General features: G+C 32.1%; 4 protein-coding genes across 5 annotated transcripts; 2 read left to right on the top strand and 2 right to left on the bottom strand.

Annotated features, from left to right (window-relative positions):
• Positions 1–307: 307 nt before the first annotated feature.
• LOC123661614 (pleckstrin homology domain-containing family F member 2) lies at positions 308–9622 on the bottom strand. Its single transcript, XM_045596572.1, has 8 exons — positions 9532–9622; positions 9280–9344; positions 8575–8776; positions 6552–6677; positions 6213–6319; positions 5342–5507; positions 4416–4510; positions 308–639 (listed from the first exon to the last, which is right to left on the bottom strand). The coding sequence occupies exons 1-8, from the start codon at positions 9545–9547 to the stop codon at positions 571–573; spliced, it is 846 nt and encodes a 281-aa protein (XP_045452528.1). The 5' UTR covers positions 9548–9622; the 3' UTR covers positions 308–570.
• Positions 9623–9850: 228 nt separating this feature from the next.
• On the top strand, positions 9851–11769 carry LOC123661737 (ribonuclease kappa-like). Its single transcript, XM_045596679.1, has 3 exons — positions 9851–10040; positions 10110–10229; positions 11047–11769. Exons 1-3 carry the CDS (start codon positions 9966–9968, stop codon positions 11146–11148), a joined length of 297 nt encoding a protein of 98 aa, XP_045452635.1. The 5' UTR covers positions 9851–9965; the 3' UTR covers positions 11149–11769.
• Positions 11770–12280: 511 nt separating this feature from the next.
• Positions 12281–18029, top strand: LOC123661882 (ribonuclease kappa-like). 2 transcript variants are annotated; one of them, XM_045596818.1, is made up of 3 exons: positions 12281–12346; positions 12738–12860; positions 17705–18029. In XM_045596818.1, the coding sequence occupies exons 1-3, from the start codon at positions 12281–12283 to the stop codon at positions 17858–17860; spliced, it is 345 nt and encodes a 114-aa protein (XP_045452774.1). In that variant the 3' UTR covers positions 17861–18029. The 2 variants fall into 2 exon arrangements, 1 of the variants encoding a protein (XP_045452774.1); XR_006744401.1 differs by lacking the exons at positions 12281–12346; positions 12738–12860 and adding an exon at positions 17407–17461 and having other exon boundaries at positions 17705–17750.
• Positions 18030–19319: 1290 nt separating this feature from the next.
• Positions 19320–22592, bottom strand: LOC123661891 (testis-specific serine/threonine-protein kinase 3-like). The gene is made up of 6 exons (XM_045596826.1): positions 22416–22592; positions 22058–22227; positions 20982–21131; positions 20327–20600; positions 19537–19713; positions 19320–19460 (listed from the first exon to the last, which is right to left on the bottom strand). The coding sequence occupies exons 1-6, from the start codon at positions 22590–22592 to the stop codon at positions 19377–19379; spliced, it is 1032 nt and encodes a 343-aa protein (XP_045452782.1). The 3' UTR covers positions 19320–19376.
• Positions 22593–22849: the final 257 nt, after the last annotated feature.

The raw sequence follows: 22849 nt of genomic DNA, 5'->3' as shown, positions 1-22849 counted from the left end.
TAGAAGGCCATCTCGGTGTTCTTATCGGTGATGATATCATATACACTAATGCCATTCAATATTCAGAAAACGGTGTGTTTTGGTTACGAATCGTTTAATTTCAAACACGATATATTTGAAATTAAGCGTCTCGTTCGCAAAACGACCGTTTTGTTGAAATGAAAGGTACGCGGCTTAATAGACGCTATTGTATTATTTTACTAACGTTTACGACTTGCTACAAACACTTCTACGTACCATTACGACCAAAGTATAAAAGGAATATTTATTACATTATTTTGTCTTTTCATATTTTAAAGAAAAACACTAAACTACTGTTATATATTTCTTTAAATAAAACTTTATACTCAAGAGCCTATTTTACCAGATTTTGACACATCGTATTATTTAAATAATCTGTATCTATATGGTAGTATGAGATTTTTTATTATTTCAGTTATTATTGTTAATTTTTGAGGAAGATTTATGTAGTGTTTTCGTAACGATGTCACATTAATACTAGAGTGTAAAGTTATAATAATTTATGTAAATTACATATAATTCTGTACTGGGACATTGTGGTGTATTGCTTTACTTAGTTTCCTTGGACGAATGGTTATTTGTTTCTTCAGTCTTTTCATCGTCATTGTAGAACTTTGGCTGCAAAGAGAAAAAAAAATTACTATAATTGGCGTATTTTAAATTAAAGTTTTGACATTCCAAGACAAAATGAGGCGATGAGCGAATAAGAAAACAACACAATTAGGTGAGAGGGACGTGAGAGCATGAAAAGCAATCTTTACTATTATAAATGATAGTAGTTTGAACTATTTGCAAGTTGGATAAGGGGTAAAAACGGTGTACACAATCCTTAAAGCGTTTAAAATAAATTAAAAGTATAAATAAAACACTTCAAGCGATTAGTAATTAAAAAAAAATTAACTTATAAAATTAGAATTAATGTTACATTTTTCGTACGTAGGTCTTATATACAAAATAATAAATCTATAACATACACACGGGGTCGTCTGTTACCAAGGAGCTTAATGCTTGTGTTATAGGTAACAGCCGACTGATATAGATACATGGTGTTTTTTTTTTTCGATAAGTAACTGGGTGTGATGTATTTATTTATATGTTTTGGATGTATTTATCGAAACATAACATATAAATAAATCACAATACATCACACCCAGACTCGAGGCGGAAATCGAACCCACAACCCCCGCAGCAGAAAGCAAGGTTTAAGATACTTATAATGGTAATATATCTACCATTTATGAACTATATCCTTTTAAAGATGTGCACTATTCGAATTTATACCAATACTCAATTATATTAAAACTATACCTAGACACATATATGGTTCAAAATACTTTACAAAAAAAAAGTATCTAAATACCTATTTAAGGGGCTACACTACCTCAGCTCGAAGTCAGATTTCCCCCGTACTAAATACACATGAGAATTAAGAGCGCTTGGTTGTTCATCGCGCGAATTATATGTATTTTCTCCCCACAAACATTATCAATAGTTATTTTTTTAAAAACGCAACATATAAAATTTTCTTCATACTTATTTCAATTACCATGCTTAATCTCAAGTCCATAACTTCTATATTTACAGAGATATTAAGGTTTTAATACAAAAATAGAGGTAACTTTTCGATTTTTTTGTATCGAGAAAATTTTATGGAATTGTGTTTTCGAAACATGTGAAAGATAGTTTATGTCCTGAACTTTACCATACATAAATTTCAAACTTAAATATTCAGTAGTTTGAAAGATATGGGCATCCTGCCGAGTGGAAAATAAGCAATTTGAGGTAACATACACTCTTAAGTTCGAACGAATAGGTACAAGACAAGTACCATTTTGACAGGGCTTATAAAAACTTATCAGATGTAATCGATTTATCTATCACTCAATAAAAATATATGAGTTTGAAGTGGGATAGGAATAATGAATTCTGACGATTCTGATATTAAATTTTTTTAACTCGTGATTGACTCTTTATTTATTAATATGGAAACAAATAGTACTTAATATATTTTATATATAGCACATTTTTAACACTAGATTGCCCAAGGATGTCATTTTGACTGTATTTTAGTTTCCATTAAAACAAATTATTAGCAATTATAGCACCTATTCTATTGAAAAAAGAATCATCGAAATCGGTACATCCAGTAACAAGTTATATACGTGAAACACAATAAAAATTTCAGTTGAATTGCGAATCTCCTTTTTTTTAAGTCGGTGAGAATTTAATAATAACCTATTAAAAATTGAATTTAAATAAATTTTTCTACAATTTTGTTATTCTTTCACAATTGAATCACTGACTGCTTTTGGGCAATGTGTATTGTACGACGTTTCATTCTTTCTAGTGTTTAAAAATTATAACCAAAACAGTTTCCAATGATTATTTTTATAATAAAGTACGGGGCGCAGATGCGCCTTGTGTACCCAAGCAAAACTTAAATTGAGTAATTGAGATTACGGAAAGGTTCAAATTACCGAATCACATTAAAAACAATAATACTAAATAGCAATTGTATAAATCAATAAAATATCTTTGGGTTATTGACTAAAATGTTACTGAAAATTTAAGATTGGCTATCTTACGACCAGGTTGCGATTAGTACAAGATGGACGGTAAGAACTGATGGTAGAAACATTTATATTGTAAGAGATTCTCTGACAATTTTTTTTACAGTGTGTAAGTTCTAAAACAGGATTTTGGTATACGAAGCCTAAAAATTGCTTTACTACTGAGACTATAATTTTGATATTAAGTAAAATATTTACATCGAATCGACAAAAATAATTTACAAAACGGTAACACAAACAAACTTAAATGATGCTAAATGAATTTCTTCCTATATGATAGTCGAACAATGCGTGAAAAATAACACACCACGAAAAAACCATACAAAAAAAAAATAACCAAAAAGCATAAGTAATCTAGCATTAGACTCGACTTACACAGCATCAACATGTACTATACTGTTGTAACTTTATTTCCGAATCCGTTTTTCACTCCGTTATAACTTGTAAAACCCTAAAAATAAATATACGTAAAAGGAATGTACGACTGCTATATATAAATAAAACTAGGAATAGAAGTTAATGTTAAATATTAATTAAAGTTATCCAAAGCATAATATATAGCCATAATATATATCATATGATGTTCTTATTAAGATGATCTTCGAACTTTGTTATTGATATTTGGTTAATAATTAATTCATTTAATATTTTAACATATATTAATACTAAATATCACTATAATTAATCTTAAGGTAAACTATTCAGAAGATTGTAAAAAAGTTGTTTAATATTGTCTATTTATTTTTCAACCCATTGAAGTTAAAATCTTATTTTTAGTGTGCAATTGATCCACTGATAGATTATAAGGACTAGAAGATAAAATACTATTATGTTACGTGAAAGTCTAAAAAAATTTAACTATCAATTGATAACTGGGAAAATAGACTAAAACTTATTCTTTTTTCTAAGTTCTTTCTTCTGAATAGCAGATAATATTTTACTTGTGACTTTTAATGCAATATTTTTAATGTAATTTAAATGTAATGTTTTTAATGTAATTTAATAATTTTATATTAAATTTAATTTTTAATGCTTTTATTTTTTGGGGTTCTGCAAATATATGAGATCCATTTTTATTTAGTCAACAGTTTAGCAAGATCAAAGTAAACCTTCAAGTGATATTTAGATAACTGCAAAAAAGGGCATGTGTAATTATACTAATAATCTAAATATTATTCAACTAAATATTGTTAATATTAGCATTGTTCGGAAGTCACCTGCGGCCGAATGAAATACATAAGTTAACTCTGATGCTATTTGCTATATAGTGACGTCTTGACACACGTTTATAGACACTAACACAAGCTAGAATAATTATGTTAATGTACACACGTACTAACTTTAGTTAATAAAAATCACGGTTTCTATAGTAAATAATTGAATCGTTCTGCTTACAAATCGTTCAAATTCGAACATTTATCGTCATTAGTATCAAAACGAATCGTTTGAATATAGTGACCAGGTTTTACCTATTATTTGTGTTTTTCAGTTTAAAATTAAGGACCTATCGAAATTTCGGATTCGATATTAGTTTCGGCCAGTTTCGGCTAAAATAGGACCGAAACTTTGTGTAGGTCTCAAAAAATAAATATTTACTATCTTAACAATATTGTAAACATGAACTCTATGATATCAAAATGAGTGTCATTTTTTGTTTGTATATGTAAATGTTTAAAATACGCTACTCCTTGTGTTCACACTGTTACATTGTCCACGTGAGTTTCGATTTCGGACAAAACAGAGACCGAGGCCAAATTTTCGGCTTCAGCTGTGGCCAAAAACCTCTTCCAGTTGGACACTGTTTAAAATAGTATTTGATCTCACCTCGTCGTGTTTCTGGTCGGGTTGTACGCGGTCGTCATCGTCATCGCTATCATCATCGGCCGACGAATCGCCTCCGGAACCCGCGCCCGTGTTCTCTGATTTTATCAGAACATATAATGAATACGTTATATATATTTCGTGCACGGTACTATAGGTGGATAAAATGTAATACTTTATTTTATGTTCCATTGTTTAATAAGCACTAAGGCAATAAGTCGCATCATACATCACGCAGAAGCCTACATGCTTGTGCGTAAAATATTCGCAAGGGAACGTGAGCATCAGTGTGTTTACGTGTACATGTGTGTGAGCTCGCGTACTTGTACGCGTGCGTGGTTGCATGTACGTGGTTCTAAGAAAAATTAATATTGTATTTTAATTTTAAGAAAAATAGTTTTGATAACGATGTCTTTGTAACTTGATACTTCTACCTACTTGTAAATTTCCTATAAAAACTTTTCATCACTGCAGCCTATCGCAGTCCACTGCTGGACATAGGCCTCCACAAGTTCGCGCCAAAAAATGTCGTGAACTCATTTGTTTGCTCGTAGTCACCACGCTGGTCAGGCGGGTTGGTGATCGCAGGGCTGGCTTTGTCGCACCGAAGACGCCGCTGCCCGTCTTCGGACTGTGTATTTCAAAGCCAGCAGTTGGATGGTTATCCCGCTATCGATCGGCTTTTTAAGTTCCAAGATGGTAGTGGAACTGTGTTATCCCTTACTCGCCTTTTAAGATACCCACCGGAAGAAAGGGGGTGACTATATTGTTTACTGCTGTAACCACACAGCAGAAAAGACTCATATTTTTCATGAGACTGTCGTTGTACTATTCCACCTCCCTACGGCGCACATCTGTGTGCACGTGCGTGTGAAGCACGCGAGCGTGTCTGGCTGTGCGTGCTCGCGTGTGTGTGTGCGAGCACTCACGCGGCGCGGGCGCGGCGGGCGGCGCGGCGGCGCGCGCGCGGTGGCGCGTGAGCTCGTCGTAGCACTGCAGGCACACGCGCAGCGGCTTGTCGCTCTGGCCGCGGAGCACGTAGCGCTTCGACGAGCACGGCCCGCACACCACCGAGCCGCACTTGCGGCAGTGGTGCTGGTCACAAAATATTTATATTATTTATTTCATAAATTATTTTATTTATTTATTTTTAATAATAAACGCTTCACATTCAACAGCCCCCAGCAGGATTCTCTCCTGTGTCGGCGGTCCGAAAAGACAATACACAAGCACAAACGCCCGACCCCGTAAATTATGTGTATAGCTAATACAAATGTTTGCGATTTGGAGGATCGAACCCACAACGATCAGCGGAACGACCACAAACTATACGATGACGGTGACGGTACGCGTCAAAAATATCATTATTAATAGAGAATGTATCTGTTATATTCGCATCGAACTTTATAGACAGTGTTTATATAGCTTAAAGTTTCTGAATACTGTAAGTTTTTATGATAAATTAGTCAAGAATAGTTATTGAAATAAGTCAAGTAATTTGAAAAAATACTCAACGTAATTTACTAATCTTTAACTTAGGTATTTTTTAAAATTAAATACCAAATTATTACAAGATGTCCAAAATCCACAACACAAAACTTTATACTAGAAAAATACTTAAACTAGCAGAAGAGTTGACAAGTGGAGTTATAGTTCTGACAAAGTTATTAACCTATTAAACATTAATAGATTTCTATTGTATATAACAATAAAACATACATACAAGAATAAATGAACCAAGCATTCTTAGTAAACTTAAAAAAAGACCAAAGTTCCCAACGCTTGTAAAAAAATACTCACTCTTCTGTTAAGAACAGTAAATTGTGTCTTCTTACAGTGCATGCAAATAGCTGCTTCGTTATCTGGAACCCACACTGCTGCATGCTCTGATGGTGGTTGTTTGCCACCTAAAACAAGAAACATTACAAATTTTTACAAACATTTTTTGGAAAAAAAATATACATAAAATTGATGGACAAAAGATCCGCAAATTATATTTCTACAATAAATGTATTCAGATACTCGATTTTTGTATTAAAAATTCAAATGTAAATTTAACACGTAGGCGACATCCGGGAGCGCAACTAATATTAATTATATATCAATTTTATGCTCAAATGTGTGATGGTAAAGACTTACTCTTTCTTAGCAAATCTTCTATACATTTTTCTATGTGCGCCATCCATTCTTCTTTCTCTGTAGCAGTGGCAGCATACACAGCAAAAGATTTAGATGCAGTGCGGATCAACCAACCATTACGATATTCTAAAATAAATATTGAAACTTGACAGAGTTCACATATAAAACATACTATTAAATTGTTAACATACTATTCATTTAAATTGGTATATATATATATATATATATATATATATATATATATATATATATATATATATAATAACACATGTTATTTATCATATTACAATGAATATTTGAGCACTCTATGCTCTGCCTTATTGTAGTAAAAGTTTTGATCAGTTTGTTATCAAGATTTATATTTTATATAAGATATTTATTTTTTTAACAAATAAAACAAAGAATTAATGTTGATTACAAAAATTTCAATGCATGTTTTACATTATATATAAAAGCTTGTAAAAACGAGCGTGCTTTAGACCACACAACTGAAGTAAAACTTTTTTAGCTCCACCTAACTTGTATCTCCCACTCAACTTCCGTTCGCCTCGTCTAATCACACTTTTCCTAACGCCCTCGTCACGCATTCACCAGCTTACTCCCCAAGTCAAGCATGCATAAAGAAGTTTTACTTCAAATACAAAACAAAGCTGCCATCAAACAATACATCTAATTTATGAAACAGAAACAGTAAATGCAAACAATAAATTTTATTACATTTATTTACAGCACACTATACACACACCTAAAATGTTGTGTAAATTGTATTTACCATTCAGATAAGTTGTGTCAGTCAACCTTTATACAAATATAAGTAGTATGCAAATTTAATGTAAATATTTATAAGTTCAAAGTTGACTCACTAACTAACTACATAAGCATCAATGCCATTAATATAGAAAAAGTGATAATATACTATGTGATTCATCAAAACAATGACTCATATTATTGTTATTTTTTTATTTGCTTTTATTTATGATGAGTACTTTCTATAACTTTTATTTTTGTAATTAGAAAAGTAATTAAGTACATCTTATCTATCGATGAAAATTTTAATAACTATAAAATAAAATTCTTTTGCAACAAACTAATACAACAACAACATAATAATGTTTATTTGACACATTTCTCAAATTCAAATTAATACCATAATATTTTATTAGGAGTTTTGTAAGATACTTGAAAATCTTAAAGGTCAAAACTAAATCATTGTAGCCACAGCAGTGGGTGTAAACATCTGCATTATCTGATTATGAACTTGCTATATATAAATATTGTTATGGTTATGAATTATTTATTCATGGGCTAGTAATATTGACACTAACTATAGAATATATGTTATGTGTTTATGGTTGTGTGTATACATGTTTGTATATGTGCATCTATGTGTGTCAGTGTGCATGTACATATAAGATAGTAAACAGTAATTGAATATTAATGCCTGCAGTTATTTCATTTTTTCTGATTGGCCTAAAGGTTGAATGGGAGAGAATGTCACTAAGAATTAAGCTCATATTTGGATCTGTTATGTATTTTTTTTTTGGTTAGTAAATTTAATTAAGTTATAATATTTACATAATAATGACAAAATACGGTGTATAAAGATATTATGGAAGGTTTAGACCTTACAATGGTAGCCAACCAAGGCGTCTTATACACATTTTCCTTATACACTATAAATAAAATCTATTTCTCAGGAGAAATAAGCAAATTAATATTGTTTAGTAAGCTTTAGTATTTATGCCTTATACTTGATGTATAAGTGAAAGTATACTTATAGTGAAAATAGTTTTAGCTTTATTTGATATTTTTGGAACTAAATTATCGAAAATAGGCAATTGTAATATTACATGATATAATACAAATTCAAGCAATTACGGAAACAATTAATAATATTCATTATCAAAATTTATGCAGTTACTCAATATCAAACATAATCATACTTATTTTTAAATGTTAGGAAAGAAATAGTGTGTAATACAAATAAATTAAAAAGATTATAAAAAATATTTTGTGAACTTACGTCCTTCATCTTTGAGTGATTCCAATTTTACTTCTTCTAGAGGTATAACATGTTGTTTGTTATATTTTTTCTTGTTTATAACTATATTGCCATAAACAAGAATATCATTAAAGAGGAAAAACTGCCGGGCCTTAGGTTTTTTCCTGCACATCTTTGTCAAAACTCCCTCTCCTACTAGGACCCGGCCTTGTTCTGCCAGGGGCTATAAAAATCGTTAAAAATATTAAATATTAAGCTATTAACATTTAACAACAGCTAGCTAGTAAGCATTTTATAAATAAATTAAAATATTTATTTATTTATAAATACATAATTGTTAATAATGCAAATTAATTATTAAAATACCATATAATTATTATAGTATTATATAATTTACTGATTAAATGTTATGGTTAACAATTTCAAATAATTTATATAATTTAAAAAAAATAATAAGTGAAAGTGATAAATCTTTATAGGATTATTTTTTATCTAACCAAGTTAGTCATTTATGTTTACAAGGTTTACTGTAACAATTATCATGTACTATATACATAACTACTAAGAACGAAAACTATATCATAATGATAAAAATATGATAACTTTGGACAAACCCACCAATCGTGCATACTGAGAATTTATCTGCTCTGTTTGTCGGTTGATAAAAATATACTAAAGTTAGAAACTTCTTTGACTACTTTTAGAACTTTATAAAATTAAACATACCTGTCCCGAACTGCCGAAGCAGCTTTCCACCATAGCAATTCTTCTAGCATTGGCTTCACTATTGACTGAAAAAAAGAAAAACCTTCTCGTAATATTGCGGTGCAGCATCAAAGTTTGACGTCAAAGGAAAGTAGTGAGCGAATCAACAATGATACCGATTATCCACTTAACTTATGACGAAAAAATTAATTAAGTTCGAAACTAAGCGAAATGCTATTTGTATGTTGTCAAATATATTAGTGTATTGCCTACCTAAGCGGTCCACCATTATCAAATTTTATATTCAGTTTACAGTTTACACAGTAGAGAGACACGATAAAGATGTGAAAAATGTGTCATTCATGTTTGATGTCAGTGTTGCTGATTTCAATAAGTACTATGTAGTATGTACATAAGGCCTAATACGGCCTAATTCATATTACATAATTTGTATTGATAATATTAAATATATCTTAGTGAATATTTTGTATAAATTTACTTCATTCTTAAAATTATTTCATAACATTTTACAATTGAGAAATTGGTTATTATTATATTTGGTATAAATTATACTCTATACGTCTACACCATAGAGTCAAACGATCATGTGAGTGTCCATTTTTATAGGGGTTTTTGACACTTGCTGACAGGCACTGGTCGATAAAATAATATTAGTTGTTCGTAATTTTATAAAATAAACGAACAAAATGGCCTGCAAATTCTGTGGCCCGAAACTATCGCTGTGCGGACTCGTTTTGAGTGTTTGGGGTATTATACAACTGGTAAGTATAAAGATTTTTTATTCTTTACACTTACTTCATGAAAATCTGATAAATACTTGAATATTTTAGACCTTGATGGGCGTCTTCTACTATATTGGAGCCGTAGCTCTTCTAGAAGACTTACCTCTTGGAGAAAATCACCACAGCATCGATGAATTCGTAGCTGAAGTAAAAAGTGGATACTCTCAGGTAAGTGATTCCGCAAATCGTGTTGGATATATATAATTCAGAAATTATATCGTTTATCCTCGTATTTTTATAATAAAATAAAAACTACGAAATTGTGAATTTCTGATTTACGCAAGAGTAATAAAACTAGTACAAAGTAATTGATGCTAAGTGGCAACAGACTCTCAATCAAGATTTCATTAGCAAGGATCTGATCAATCATGAAGCAAAATTTAAAATCAAATTATAATTGTGTTTGCAGGCAAACGAAGAAAAACCGATTTCAATTATATCGACAAGTAATACAACGTTGTTAGACAAAAAAAATGTCAAGTATATACGCATTATCAAAGATTACTCCAAAAGTTGTAATCGATGAAATTTAAATGTGACCACATGATAAACATCGGCATTCGATTAAATGAAGTCATCAAAATCGGTACACCCAGTAAAAAGTTATGTGGCTTTTCGAGAGTCTCCCTCGATTTCTCTGGGATCCCATCATCAGAACTTGGTTTCCTCATCATGATACCAAACTTGGGATATCTCCTTTTCAACGAAACAAGAATTATCAAAATCGGTTCATAAACGACGGAGTTATCCTCGAACATACATTTTTATATATATACGGTCGAATTGAATAACCTTCTCCTTTTTTTGAAGTCGGTTAAAAAAATGGATCATTGGAATATGGCAATCAAATTTTTTTTTTTTCTGTGAAACTAACAACTAATATTGTCTAAAATAATGTATTTGAAGTACATGCATACGATATGTATATTTTTTATAAAGAAGTCTACTTTATACAAAAATTACAAAGTATTTGTTGAAATTACAGAATGCATACAACTGCTGGATTGCCGCTCTGCTATATGTGATCACACTAGTTGTCTCTGGACATCAATTCTGGATGAACAATCGCTCCTCAGTTAGCATGTAAACATACAAAATAATGTATGGGTATATTTCGTTGTTTATAGCTCCATTCCATTCCATTTGACTAGAAAAATAAAACACCCAATTAAAAGGCTATACGGATTTATCAAATCATAAAAATCTACTTGAATTCATTCAAATTTATTCCATGTTATCTAATATTATATTCTATTGTGGTATTTTATTATTCTAGACAAATACTTTTATTATATAGGGCTTGTTTCAAAATCTATTTATTTCAGAAGCTAAATGGTCTGGCCACCTTTAACTTATAACCTTGAATATCTTTTGTCCAAAATATTAGCAGTGTTAATTGTAAATTTAGTCAAAAAAGTAATTGATATTGATAACTAAACTGTATCCTGTAAATTAAATCACTACCTTCACTTAATATTTATTAAGATGTTCAATTTATCATTTCTACAATTTTACTGTTTTATTTTTGTAAAAAAAAAATAATAGTTCTGTAATGTGGCATTTGAAAAAATCACACAGCTATGAAATTATAATGTTGGTGAAAGTGAAATCGCTATAAATTGTACATAAAATAACTAAATGTAATTATTGTAGGTACATTGTAAAATGGTTCTATAGTTTTTCTTGAATTAAATATTAATGTTACAAACTGTTTTTTATTATTATTTGACTCATACCTATCAAAAGGAAATTCTATAAAACCTTTTGTATAGAAATTGATGAATGAATTCCTTAATATTTCTTTTTATAAAACTACTAGCTTCTGCCCGCGACTTCGTCCGCATGGACTCAGATCTTATTGGTCTTAGCATGATATATAGCCTATAGTCTTCCTCTATAAATGGGCTATCTAGCACTAAAAGAATTTTTTAAATCGGACCAGTACTTCCTGAGATTATTGCGTTCAAGCAAACAAACAAATAAAACAAACTTCAGGTTTATAATATTAGTATAGATATACATAGAAAATAATATAGAAGTTAAAATAGAAGATGCTATAAACATTACAAAATTTGCTTTATTTGACCTATAGAAACTTTTTAAATATAAACTATAGAGATAAATTTTTTATTTTTATTTTTGTATCTATGATATTCTTGTGTAGGTACTGTTGAAGTTCTGATGAATGTTTTTTAAATATCTCTAAAAGTAACAAAAATATGAGTCTACTTTTAGGTTGTGGTGTTTGCTGTTTCCTTTTAAGTATATGGGCAGTTCTACAATTGGTAAACTAAATAAAACAAATTATAATCATAATCAGAATGAATATATAAAAAAGTAAAATGTGTAGCTTATTTGCTTTAACGGACTAATATTAGAATTTCCCGGTCTGATTTTATTTATTAAATTGTTCCTATTATTAGCCTAATAATAAGTATCAAGAAATAAAGTACAAAATGTAGAAATATCTGTTATGTCAATGCGAGTATAACTTTTTCATCGTATATTTATAACAAAATTATTACTATTGTTTAATAGATTTGACGAAATGAAGTCATCAGCTATTACTCAATATTTCTTTGTTATTTAATAAATTAGTCACATAGTCAGTAATTTTAATACTTGTTGTTTGTTACGTGTTTGCTATTGTTCGTTTTTTTTTATCAATATTTTCAGTTTGTAATGGGGATTTTCTTTAAAATGGAAGTGCTTGCGTTCATAGAAGAAGCTGAACCCGATCACCATGGGTATGACGACTACGATGACTTTATGAAACAGACAAAGGAAAACTATAAGACGGTATCAAAATTACTTCTTTAAAGGGGCCTACTCAAAGCACTGCCTGCAGGGCCTGCTTGCAGTTACTGCCGCAGAGGATGTTGCTCCACAAAGCACTGCAAATCATTTACGCGGCATACGTTGTCGTGTTCACTTGTGTTCTCTTTGTCCTTGCCTAAATTCGTCAGTTTTTATAAATGGCTCCTACATTATTCAAACACCAAAAAATAGCATTGGGTTTGACTGTATTGAGTAGTTGTAGCGTTCAAAAGAAAAAAAGGAAGCACTGGTGTAAAAAAGTTTTATATTTTTCATGTAAAAGCGACATAGCCTGCGACCGCATATCTTTGTTATGATAATGATCGTGGTTAGTTTTCCAAAGACATGGCAAATCCCTATACAATTAGATTACGTCCCTCCACACGTCTTTTTCTCGCTGGCTCATTTTTCTTGAAGAAAACAGAGCCAAACAAATAATATAATAAAACCAAACCAACTAACTGATTAATTGCTAAATGACAACCACTGACAAGACAAACCCCAGGTCAAATAGAGTAGACAAACGTCGCAATGTACCGACGTAAACAAAATGGTGGTCTAATGGCCAGTTTCAATACTCTATCTATCTCTAAATTTGCTTACTAGAGATAGAATTTTGACGTTAACTCCATATAAATTGTGTCAAAAATCTATCGCTAGTAAGCAAATTTAGAGATAGATAGAGTATTGAAACTGGCCATAAATCGGCCCGACCTAGCTACACATGTCCCTGATTGCAGTTTACGGAGTGGGGAGATCGTGTGTCGGGCTGGCAGAACGACACTGCGGCCCTGCGACAGGGTGAACAATTAAAATATCGGCCCTGCATGCATACATACAATACGATCGGCAGTGGCACTGCCTGCAGGGCCTGCTTGCAGCTACTGCCGCAGAGGATGTTGCTCCACAAAGCACTGCAAATCATTTACGCGGCATACGTTGTCGTGTTCACTTGTGTTCTCTTTGTCCTTGTCTAAATTCGTCAAATTTTATAAATGGCTCCTACATTATTCAAACACCAAAAAATAGCATTGGGTTTGACTGTATTGACTACTTGTAGCGTTCAAAAGAAAAAAAGGAAGCACTGGTGTAAAAAATGGTTACTACTGCGTAAGACATTGAGTCACGCCAATTTATTGAAAGAATTAGAACCTCATGACTATAAGAACTATCTTAGAATAGATGAATCAGTCTTTTAAGATTTATTGCAAATGGTGACACCACTAATTGAAAAAAAAAAGTATTTTGATGAGAGATACTGTAAGCGCAAGAGAAAGATTAATTGTTACTTTAAGATTCCTTGCTACTGGGCCAGTTATGAAGACTTGAAATTTAGATCAATGACCTCTCCACAGTAACTATGTAAGAAAAACCACAGATCAAATAGAGTAGACAAACGTCGGAATGTACAGACGTATACAAAATGGTGGTCTAAATCGGCCCGACCGAGCTACACATGTCCCTGATTGCAGTTTACGGAGTGGGGAGATCGTGTGTCGGGCTGGCAGAACGACACTGCGGCCCTGCGACAGGGTGAACAATTAAAATATCGGCCCTGCATGCTTACATACAATACGATCGGCAGTGGCACTGCAAGCAGGGCCCTGCAGGCAGTGCTTTGAGTAGGCCCCTTAAAATAAAAAGTAATTTCGATCAGTAATTCATCAGTTATTTAAGTCACGCAGTTAGTATACTGGCAATAAGTGTGCCCATTATGACAATGGCAATCTGTAACTATTTAACGCTATCGGTGCTTTTGCATTTGAGTACCTACCTAAGGTTAATTTACCTTATGTTAATTCCATAAATTTAAACATTACACTACAGTAAATGATAAAATTGCTAGATTTGTGTGCATCTCATTCCAATTACAATTTTACATGATTTGACCGTGAATGATGATTATGACGAAGGTAGTATGAATAAACTGTACAAATGACTGTATCGGATCGAAATCGATCGACAACAACTAAGTAGGTATTATAGACATTATTACCATTGATCCACGCCATTCGACCGCAACGAGACTACGGATCATAATGGCATATATTCGCATTTTTAGGAAAAATAGTTTTTATGAAATGATGGGAAAATTAATAAAAAAATGTTTAAAAAAAAACGACAGTAATAAAAGAAAGTTAAGGTAGCAAAAAAATCAAATAATAAAATATTTTTTTTTTATATATCTTAACATTGGGTACATTACAAACTTAAGTAATTAATATACCGAGTGTTATGTGCAACCTTAACTTAGTCAAAATAATCAAAATATTAAGTTACTTTAAATTTCTAATGTCTCGGTAGATATTACCATTGTAATATGTCCTCGTCTTTATTAAATACTAGCTGTGCCCGCGGCTTCGCCCGCGTTGAAATTAGTGTGTCACAAAATTTTCCCAGCAAACTACCAGTGAAACTCTCATCAAAATCGGCTTAGCCGTTCCGTTAACCTTCCTCTTGCCAATGGTGGAGCCCTCTCTCCAATGATGAAACCGCATGAAAATCCGTTCAATAGATTTTGAGCGAATCGATTACATACACTTTTGGGGACTTCGTTTTATAATACACTAACTGTTGCCCGCGACTGCGTCCGCGTGGTTATGAAGATATGCATTACTATTAAGATGTTTAACGCAAATTATTTTTTTATTTCAGTCACTTGAAATGCTTATCAAACTGAGTAACTTTTCAAAAGGCACAATTTAGTATAATTTAATAGTTATTTTTATAAAACCTCTCTATACACCGCATTTTTAGTTTTATTTTCAAGCTGTACATGTTTCATACAAAATATCAACCCCAATTAAACCCACTTAGCGGTGTTATATCGTAAAATCCGTTCTCAGCGGACGTCTGCTATCTATAATCTACCTCCCCTGCCAAATTTTATCTTTGTTCAACCTGGATGGATAGACCATCCAGCGGTTTTGAGTTCTCGTGATGAGTGAGTCAGTGATTTTTCTCTTTTATATATATATAGATTACGATGCTTTATTTGGACACCTCCTCACCATCTATAGAGCATATATTTTAAATTTCAAGTCTCTTACTTCAAAAACATAAGACTTTCATACAAACTTCCGACCCCCGTTTTATCCCCTTAGGGGTCGATTTTCGTAAAATCAGCTCTTAGCGGATGTTTACGCCCTATAAGAAACCTATCTGCCAAATTTGAAGTTTGTAGCTGTTATAGTTTCGGAGGTTTCGTGATGAGTGAGTCAACCTACCATCCCCCGTTTTAACTCCAAAAGAGAGTTGATTTCGAAAGATACATTATTTGGTCACCTTTCTACCATCTATAGAGCATATATTTTAAATTTCAAGTCTCTTACTTCAAAAACATAGGACTTTCATACAAACTTTCAACCCCCGTTTTATCCCTTTAGGGATCGAGTATCATAAAATTCGTTCTTAGCGGATGTCGACGCTCTATAAGGAATCTACCTGCTAAATTTCAAGTTTGTAGCTATTATAGTTCCGGAGATTTCGTGATGAGTGAGTCAATCTACTATCCCCCGTTTTAACCCCAAAAGGGAGTTGATTTCTAAAGATACATTATTTGGACACCTTCTCATCATCTATAAGGCATACATTTTAAATTTCAAGTCTCTTACTTCAAAAACATGGGGCTTTCACACAAACTTCCACCCCCCGTTTTATCCCCTTAGGGGTCGAGTTTCGTAAAACCCGTTCTTAGCGGATGTTTACGCCCTATAAGGAACCTACTTGCCAAATTTTAAGTTTGTAGGTGTTATAGTTTCGGAGATTTCGTGATGAGTGATTAAACCTACCATCCGCCGTTTTAACCCTAAAAGGTGGTTGATTTCTAAAGATACATTATTTGAACACCTTTTCATCGTCTATAAGGCATATTTTTTAAATTTCAAGTCTTTTTCTTCAAAAACATGGGACTTTCACACAAAGTTCCAACCCCCGTTTTACCCCCTTAAGGGTCGAATTTCGTAAAATCCGTTCTTAGTGGATGTCTACGTCCTATAAGGAGTCTACCTGCCAAATTTCAAGTTTGTAGGTGTTATAGTTTCGGAGATTTCGTGATGAGTGAGTGACCTTTCGCTTTTATATATATTATATATTATAGATTACAATAAATAAGATAAACTAAAGTCCTTATTGTAGGCCAAGAGAGAAAAAAACTGGAGGAAAAAAGTCTCTGTACTCTTTTAAAAATTTAGTCATATACAAGACAAAAAGTAATAGTATGACCATGAAATGATCAGGACAAACACGAGACAGCCAATCGTGTGTGCCGAAACCACCACATGTCACCTGCTTACAATATTTTAACTATATCTATTTATAGATTGAGATCAAAGACATAGCCTGGTCGAGGTTTATTCAATCCTATGCCTTTTCATCATTAAGATATTCATTGATATTATAATAGGCTTTATTACTACATAAAGTTTGCTTAATAATTTTTTTAAACTTCAGTAAAGGCAGAGATTGAAGCGCAGCCGGAATGAGCCGGCATTTAGGAAATATTAATTTGTAGTCGTTCCTGAATGTTATATCATGTGAGGCATGTCGATCACTACGACTAACAAATAAATGCCTATTTTTCCGTATGTACATTATATTTTCATAAATATACTGCGATGCAAAGATCAGGATGTTGATCTCTTTAAATTTCTCTTTCAGAGATTCCTTACATCCCATTTTGTAAATATAACGGATAGCCCTTTTCTACAGAATAAAAATGACATTAATATCTGGCATTAGCTGGAGAATCATAATGTTCATAATTTATTACACGACTTATTGTTTTTTATTTTTATTGTATTAAGTGTAGTTATTTGTATTTACAGATAGCGATCAATTGTTGGGTTGCTGCAGTAATTTATTTAGTAACGTTGGGTTTATCTTACTTTTGTATTAAGCATGCAAAGAATAAAGAGAGGCTTGCAAGAGACAATGTTCAAGATGATGAAACCTACTGTAAGGATAAAGCAAAGAAGTCCTAAGAGTCATAGTTTCAAGCAATTCTAATTTATTTTATTATCAATTTCTTTATAACAAGGTCAATCGATTTCTGTAATTGTCTTGACAATGTTATATTAACATAGGGCTCTTGTTGTGAGTAGGTAAAATGTTAAGTTTTATTCTGTTTTTTAATATATTTTCTAAAATTTCCTGTGTTTTGTTGTAAAGTATGATATTAATACGACACACGACACATGTTGGACATACGCGAATACTAGTATTTAACAAAAAAAGTCATTGTTCAGCTTACAGAGTTATCTAATATATAAAATTCTCGTGTCGCGATGTTTGTAGTTAAACTCCTCCAAAGCGGCTTGACCATTACTTATGAAATTTTGTGTGTATATTGGGTAGGTCTGAGAATCGAACAACATCTATTTTTCATCCCCCTAAATGTTAAGGGTAGTCCACCCCTAATTTTTTGTATTATTATTTTTGATAAATTATTTATTTTTTATTTTATTATGATTTTGCGTTGAAAAATACATATAACCCAAAATTTTCACCCTTCTACCACCAACCCCTATTTTTTATTTTTAAATAGCGTTTAGCGGCAAGACAACGTTTGCCGAGTCAGCTAGTAAAATAACTATATTTCTAAAATAAAAGTAGGCTCAGTTACTCCTTATTACATCAGCTATTGGCGCGTTGGCGCAACGGTCACAGGACTGGTTTGTGGCTGTTGCGGTTTCGATTCCCGCACATGCTAAACTAATGTTTGAGCAGTCCTTGTTGGTCTCACCACCGTGCTTCGGAGAGCACGTTAAGCCGTCGGTCCCGGTTGTTATCATGTACACTATATACAGATGGCGATCGTTACTCATAGTAGGAAACATATCCGCCAACTCGCATGCTAGCACCGTGGTGGATTAAGTTCCAATCCTTCTCCCACATGGGGCCTATGCTCAGCAGTGGGATATTACAGACTGAAGTGACATCAGCTATCTGTCAGTGAATGTCCCGTCAAAATCGGTCCAGCCGTTTCAGAGATTAGCCAGAACAAACAGACAGACAGATAAAAATTGTAGTTAAATTGTAAATGTTATTTTGGTATATGTACCGTGTACATCCATGCATTTAGTAAAAAGCGGTTATTGTAATCTGACAATCAGATCCAATTTTGTTTATTTGTATAGATAGGTTTTATTCACCTATAGTTTATACAGCAAGGTCAAATTATAGGAGGAAAGCGCAAATATATAAATATATTTTTACGAACTTATTTACATATTAAGTATGTAGTAAGTATATTAAATATTCGAAATAATTTCCGTTGACTTTAGAGACGTGTGAAGGTTTAAAATACCATTATAATTATGATGCGCAACGTGAGAAGGTTGTTCATACAAGTGATGATCATGGAAATTACTTCCTCCATTATTAAAATTTAACAATAAATAAATAAAGTAACGAATAATTACTACACAATTATTTAATTTTTACAAGATTTTGTGAGATAATATTTGATAATTTAAGTGTTATAAAAACATTGTATTTTTACTTTACTTCTTCAAATTTTCTATCGAACGTTACAGTTCCAATGTTTGCGTTTTTTATATCTTCTTTACTTGTTGCATTATCCTGTAATATAAAAAATCATCATATTAATAAATCTGATAAGTTTGATAACTATGGCAGCACTAGAATCTTAACTTACTGGCTTGCTATCTAATTCTTCATCTTTCGGTGACTGATGCGGATTAAGCCAGGGATCCGCCAGGATTTGAGGAATTTTTGCTCGTAATTTCAGGGGAGCTAATATTTTTGTAATTAGCTTGCGACATTCCGTTGATATTTTTGGCTCTCGAGGAAAAGACACCTTATTCTGGACTTGCTATGAAAACATAGGTTCATATAATTATAATATAAAAATGAGTCGCTGAATGTGTTGCTAAGCGCAAAACTCGAGAATTCTTTTTTTAAAATATTACTTGAAGTACGAGGATGGTTCTTACGGAGAGAAAAATTCTAAAAAAAAAAATTAAAATTTCCTGAAAAAGTCTAAAAACAACACTTTTCTATACTCCCATACAAAAGATTTGTGATAATACTTAAAAGTCACTGTTAGGCGATACGAAGTTCGCCGGGTCAGCTAGTATAATTATAAATTTATAAATTTTTTTAACCCTCATTATTGGCAATCCATTGATCTTTATTAGACGAAGAAACAAACAATATTAAATACAAAGATTTACAACTATAGCATAAAATATTTAATTACTGTTTACTAGGGAATGTCAAAATTTAACGGTCCATTAGTTTTAGAATATCAATAATAAAATCGTATTGATGAATATCCCTCTTCATTAACTTTTATGATAAAAGTTAATATTTACGATAAATGTAAATTAACGTTAAAAAATGTTATCTACGAGTACACAATTCTTAAAAAATGCTGAAAAATCATGAAGTTGATTAAAAAACACTATCAAATGTAATGAAAATACCTTTAAGAGTTGGGTATAATTGGTATCATCAAATGGTAGTCTACCATAAACAATCGCGTAAAGAACAACACCCATACTCCAAATGTCCGAATCCTGTGGTCTGTATGGAACTCCCTTCAGTATTTCAGGAGAGGCATAGGCATAACTCCCACAAAACGTTTCGCTTAAAGCGTAGACTCCATTCTTCGGTTTCATATGACCTCTCGCAAAACCAAAGTCGGATAATTTAATATTCAGACTATTGTCCATAAGAAGATTTTCACACTTAATGTCCCTGAGACAAATATTTGAGCAACATTTAATTTGCTAAAATTTAATCTAAGTCTGGTAACTAATGTTCATTATTAGAACACACAATTACACATTAGTAGGTATAGTGTGTTTATTGTATTAAAAATAATATTTAAAGAATTGAAGACAGAAAAGTTTTGCTCCAGTTGAAGTTTAAAATGCAGATAAAAAATGAGTGTAAGTCATAGTATGTCCATGATTAGACCTGAATTCAAGCATTAAACATGCAATGTACCCGTCAGTTTCCTAGCATGTTACGCAAGAATTACGAACATGCCATTTATTTTTGTGCTAATTCTCTTCGTACTCGTACGGCGTAAATAAACTATTTTCTTATTTTTCATATAAAAATATCAAGACTAACCGGTGAACTACACCCCGCTCGTGACAATAGTCCACCGCCTCAACTAATTGCCTAAACCAACGTCGACCGCGTGATTCGTCAATGTGCTGGTCTTTTCGGATTATGTCTAAGAGGCTGCCGTTTTCCGCATATTCCATTACAATATATACTCTGCAATTTTTTTTAATTATCTTTATTGTAAGAAACATGCATATCATCTCATATCGCCTAAAATAATCTTTAATGAATAATTATTCTGCAGAAACCTCTTAGGATAAAATATTTTTTTAACAAATTTAAAAACTATTTTTCACAGTAACTTATATTAATCTGGTTCTGCTGGCGGCGACGATGCAAATGGCGAATAAATTCCATGTGCGTTTAGACACTGCACAATATAGTTTCATCACTTCAGCCTATCGCAGTCCACCGGTGGATGTAAACCTCCACAAGTTGGCCAAAAATGGCGTGAACTCATACGTGTTGCCCATAGTCACCACACTGGGCAGGCGGTTTGGTGACTGCAGTGCTGGCTTTGTCGCACCGAAGACGCTGCTGCCCGTCTTCAGCCTGTATATTTCAAAGCCAGCAGTTGGATGGTTATCAAGTCATCAGTCGGCTTTTTAAGTTCCAAAGTGGTAGTAGAACTGTGTTATCTCTTAGTAGCTTCTTACGACACCAACGGGAAGAGAGAGAGTGGCTATAATATTTACTGTACATTAATACAATATAGTTTAGATAATATGGAAGTTTATACGTACTAGGCTACCTAGGTACAAAGGTAGCATAATAGTAATAACTTACGGCACATTTTATTAGAAAATTTCGTATTTGTAAGTAACAAATGCTACAAATTAAAACTAACTTGTTTGTGAATAAAAAATAATTCATATCTCTTGTTTGACAAAACTTGTATCTCTAAAAACTTATCTACCTTCTGAAATAGTTTTATATTAAAATAATTAAAGCTAACTAATACTATTAATAATAAATGTAAACTATATGATACCTAATTCGCTTCTAGTTTCTATTATATAGAGTTTTACCAACAATAATTAAAGAGAGCACTTGACACATTTTAAAAGTAGACTCAGAACCTGTGAGTGGTTTCAATTGCCTGTAAGAAGCGTATTAAGTTTTCATGCTTCAGTCCTTTTACAACTTCTATCTCTCGAGGGAGAAATTTCTTCAGATAGTCGCCAGGGGCTTGAAACTTGCTTATTATTTTTATTGCCACTTGACAATTGTGTCTATCACTATTGGCTACCTATCGTATTGTAAAATAAAATAGTAACAATTTAATTTTATAATAATGTCACATCTTAGTTGATTTAGAGTAACGAAGTAATTAAATTTTGTTGATATTTTTTTAAGTTTCATATTTATTATACATTTATTATACAATCATCCTTAATGGCTTTATCTTCGTAACCGTGTGCGTTTTTTTAAGCATACCTTAACTGTTGCATATGATCCTGACCCGATAGTCCTTCCTAAAACGTAGCCATGTGTTTCAAGAACTGTTAATTTTCTTTCTGTTTTAGTTTCAACACCACTGTGAACGGTTGCCGTTGGCGCTGAAGACATCTCGCCATGAACATTTTCGTCAGCTCTAATATCGGGCCCTGGCATATCATAGAATGTTACTTGTTTTTAATTTTTTATGTAGTAGAATTCATATTATAATTTATTTAGGCACATTATTTTATCACGTAAATTTTGTATATCAAGTCATTCTGTCATTTTATTAAGTGTTTTTTGGAGTGACGTAGAAACAAAGTTTGAATATACCGCTATTTTTTATGACCTAAACGGGTCTATAATATCTTAGCCAGTGTTTTATGTGAACTATAAATATTTAATAAAGAAAATGAATCTATCAAAGAAGA

This window comes from Melitaea cinxia, chromosome 17, assembly GCF_905220565.1.
Source record: "Melitaea cinxia chromosome 17, ilMelCinx1.1, whole genome shotgun sequence".
Lineage (NCBI taxonomy): Eukaryota > Metazoa > Arthropoda > Insecta > Lepidoptera > Nymphalidae > Melitaea > Melitaea cinxia.
Note: the sequence above shows the minus strand (reverse complement) of the source record. Positions and strands in the feature narration are given on the sequence as shown.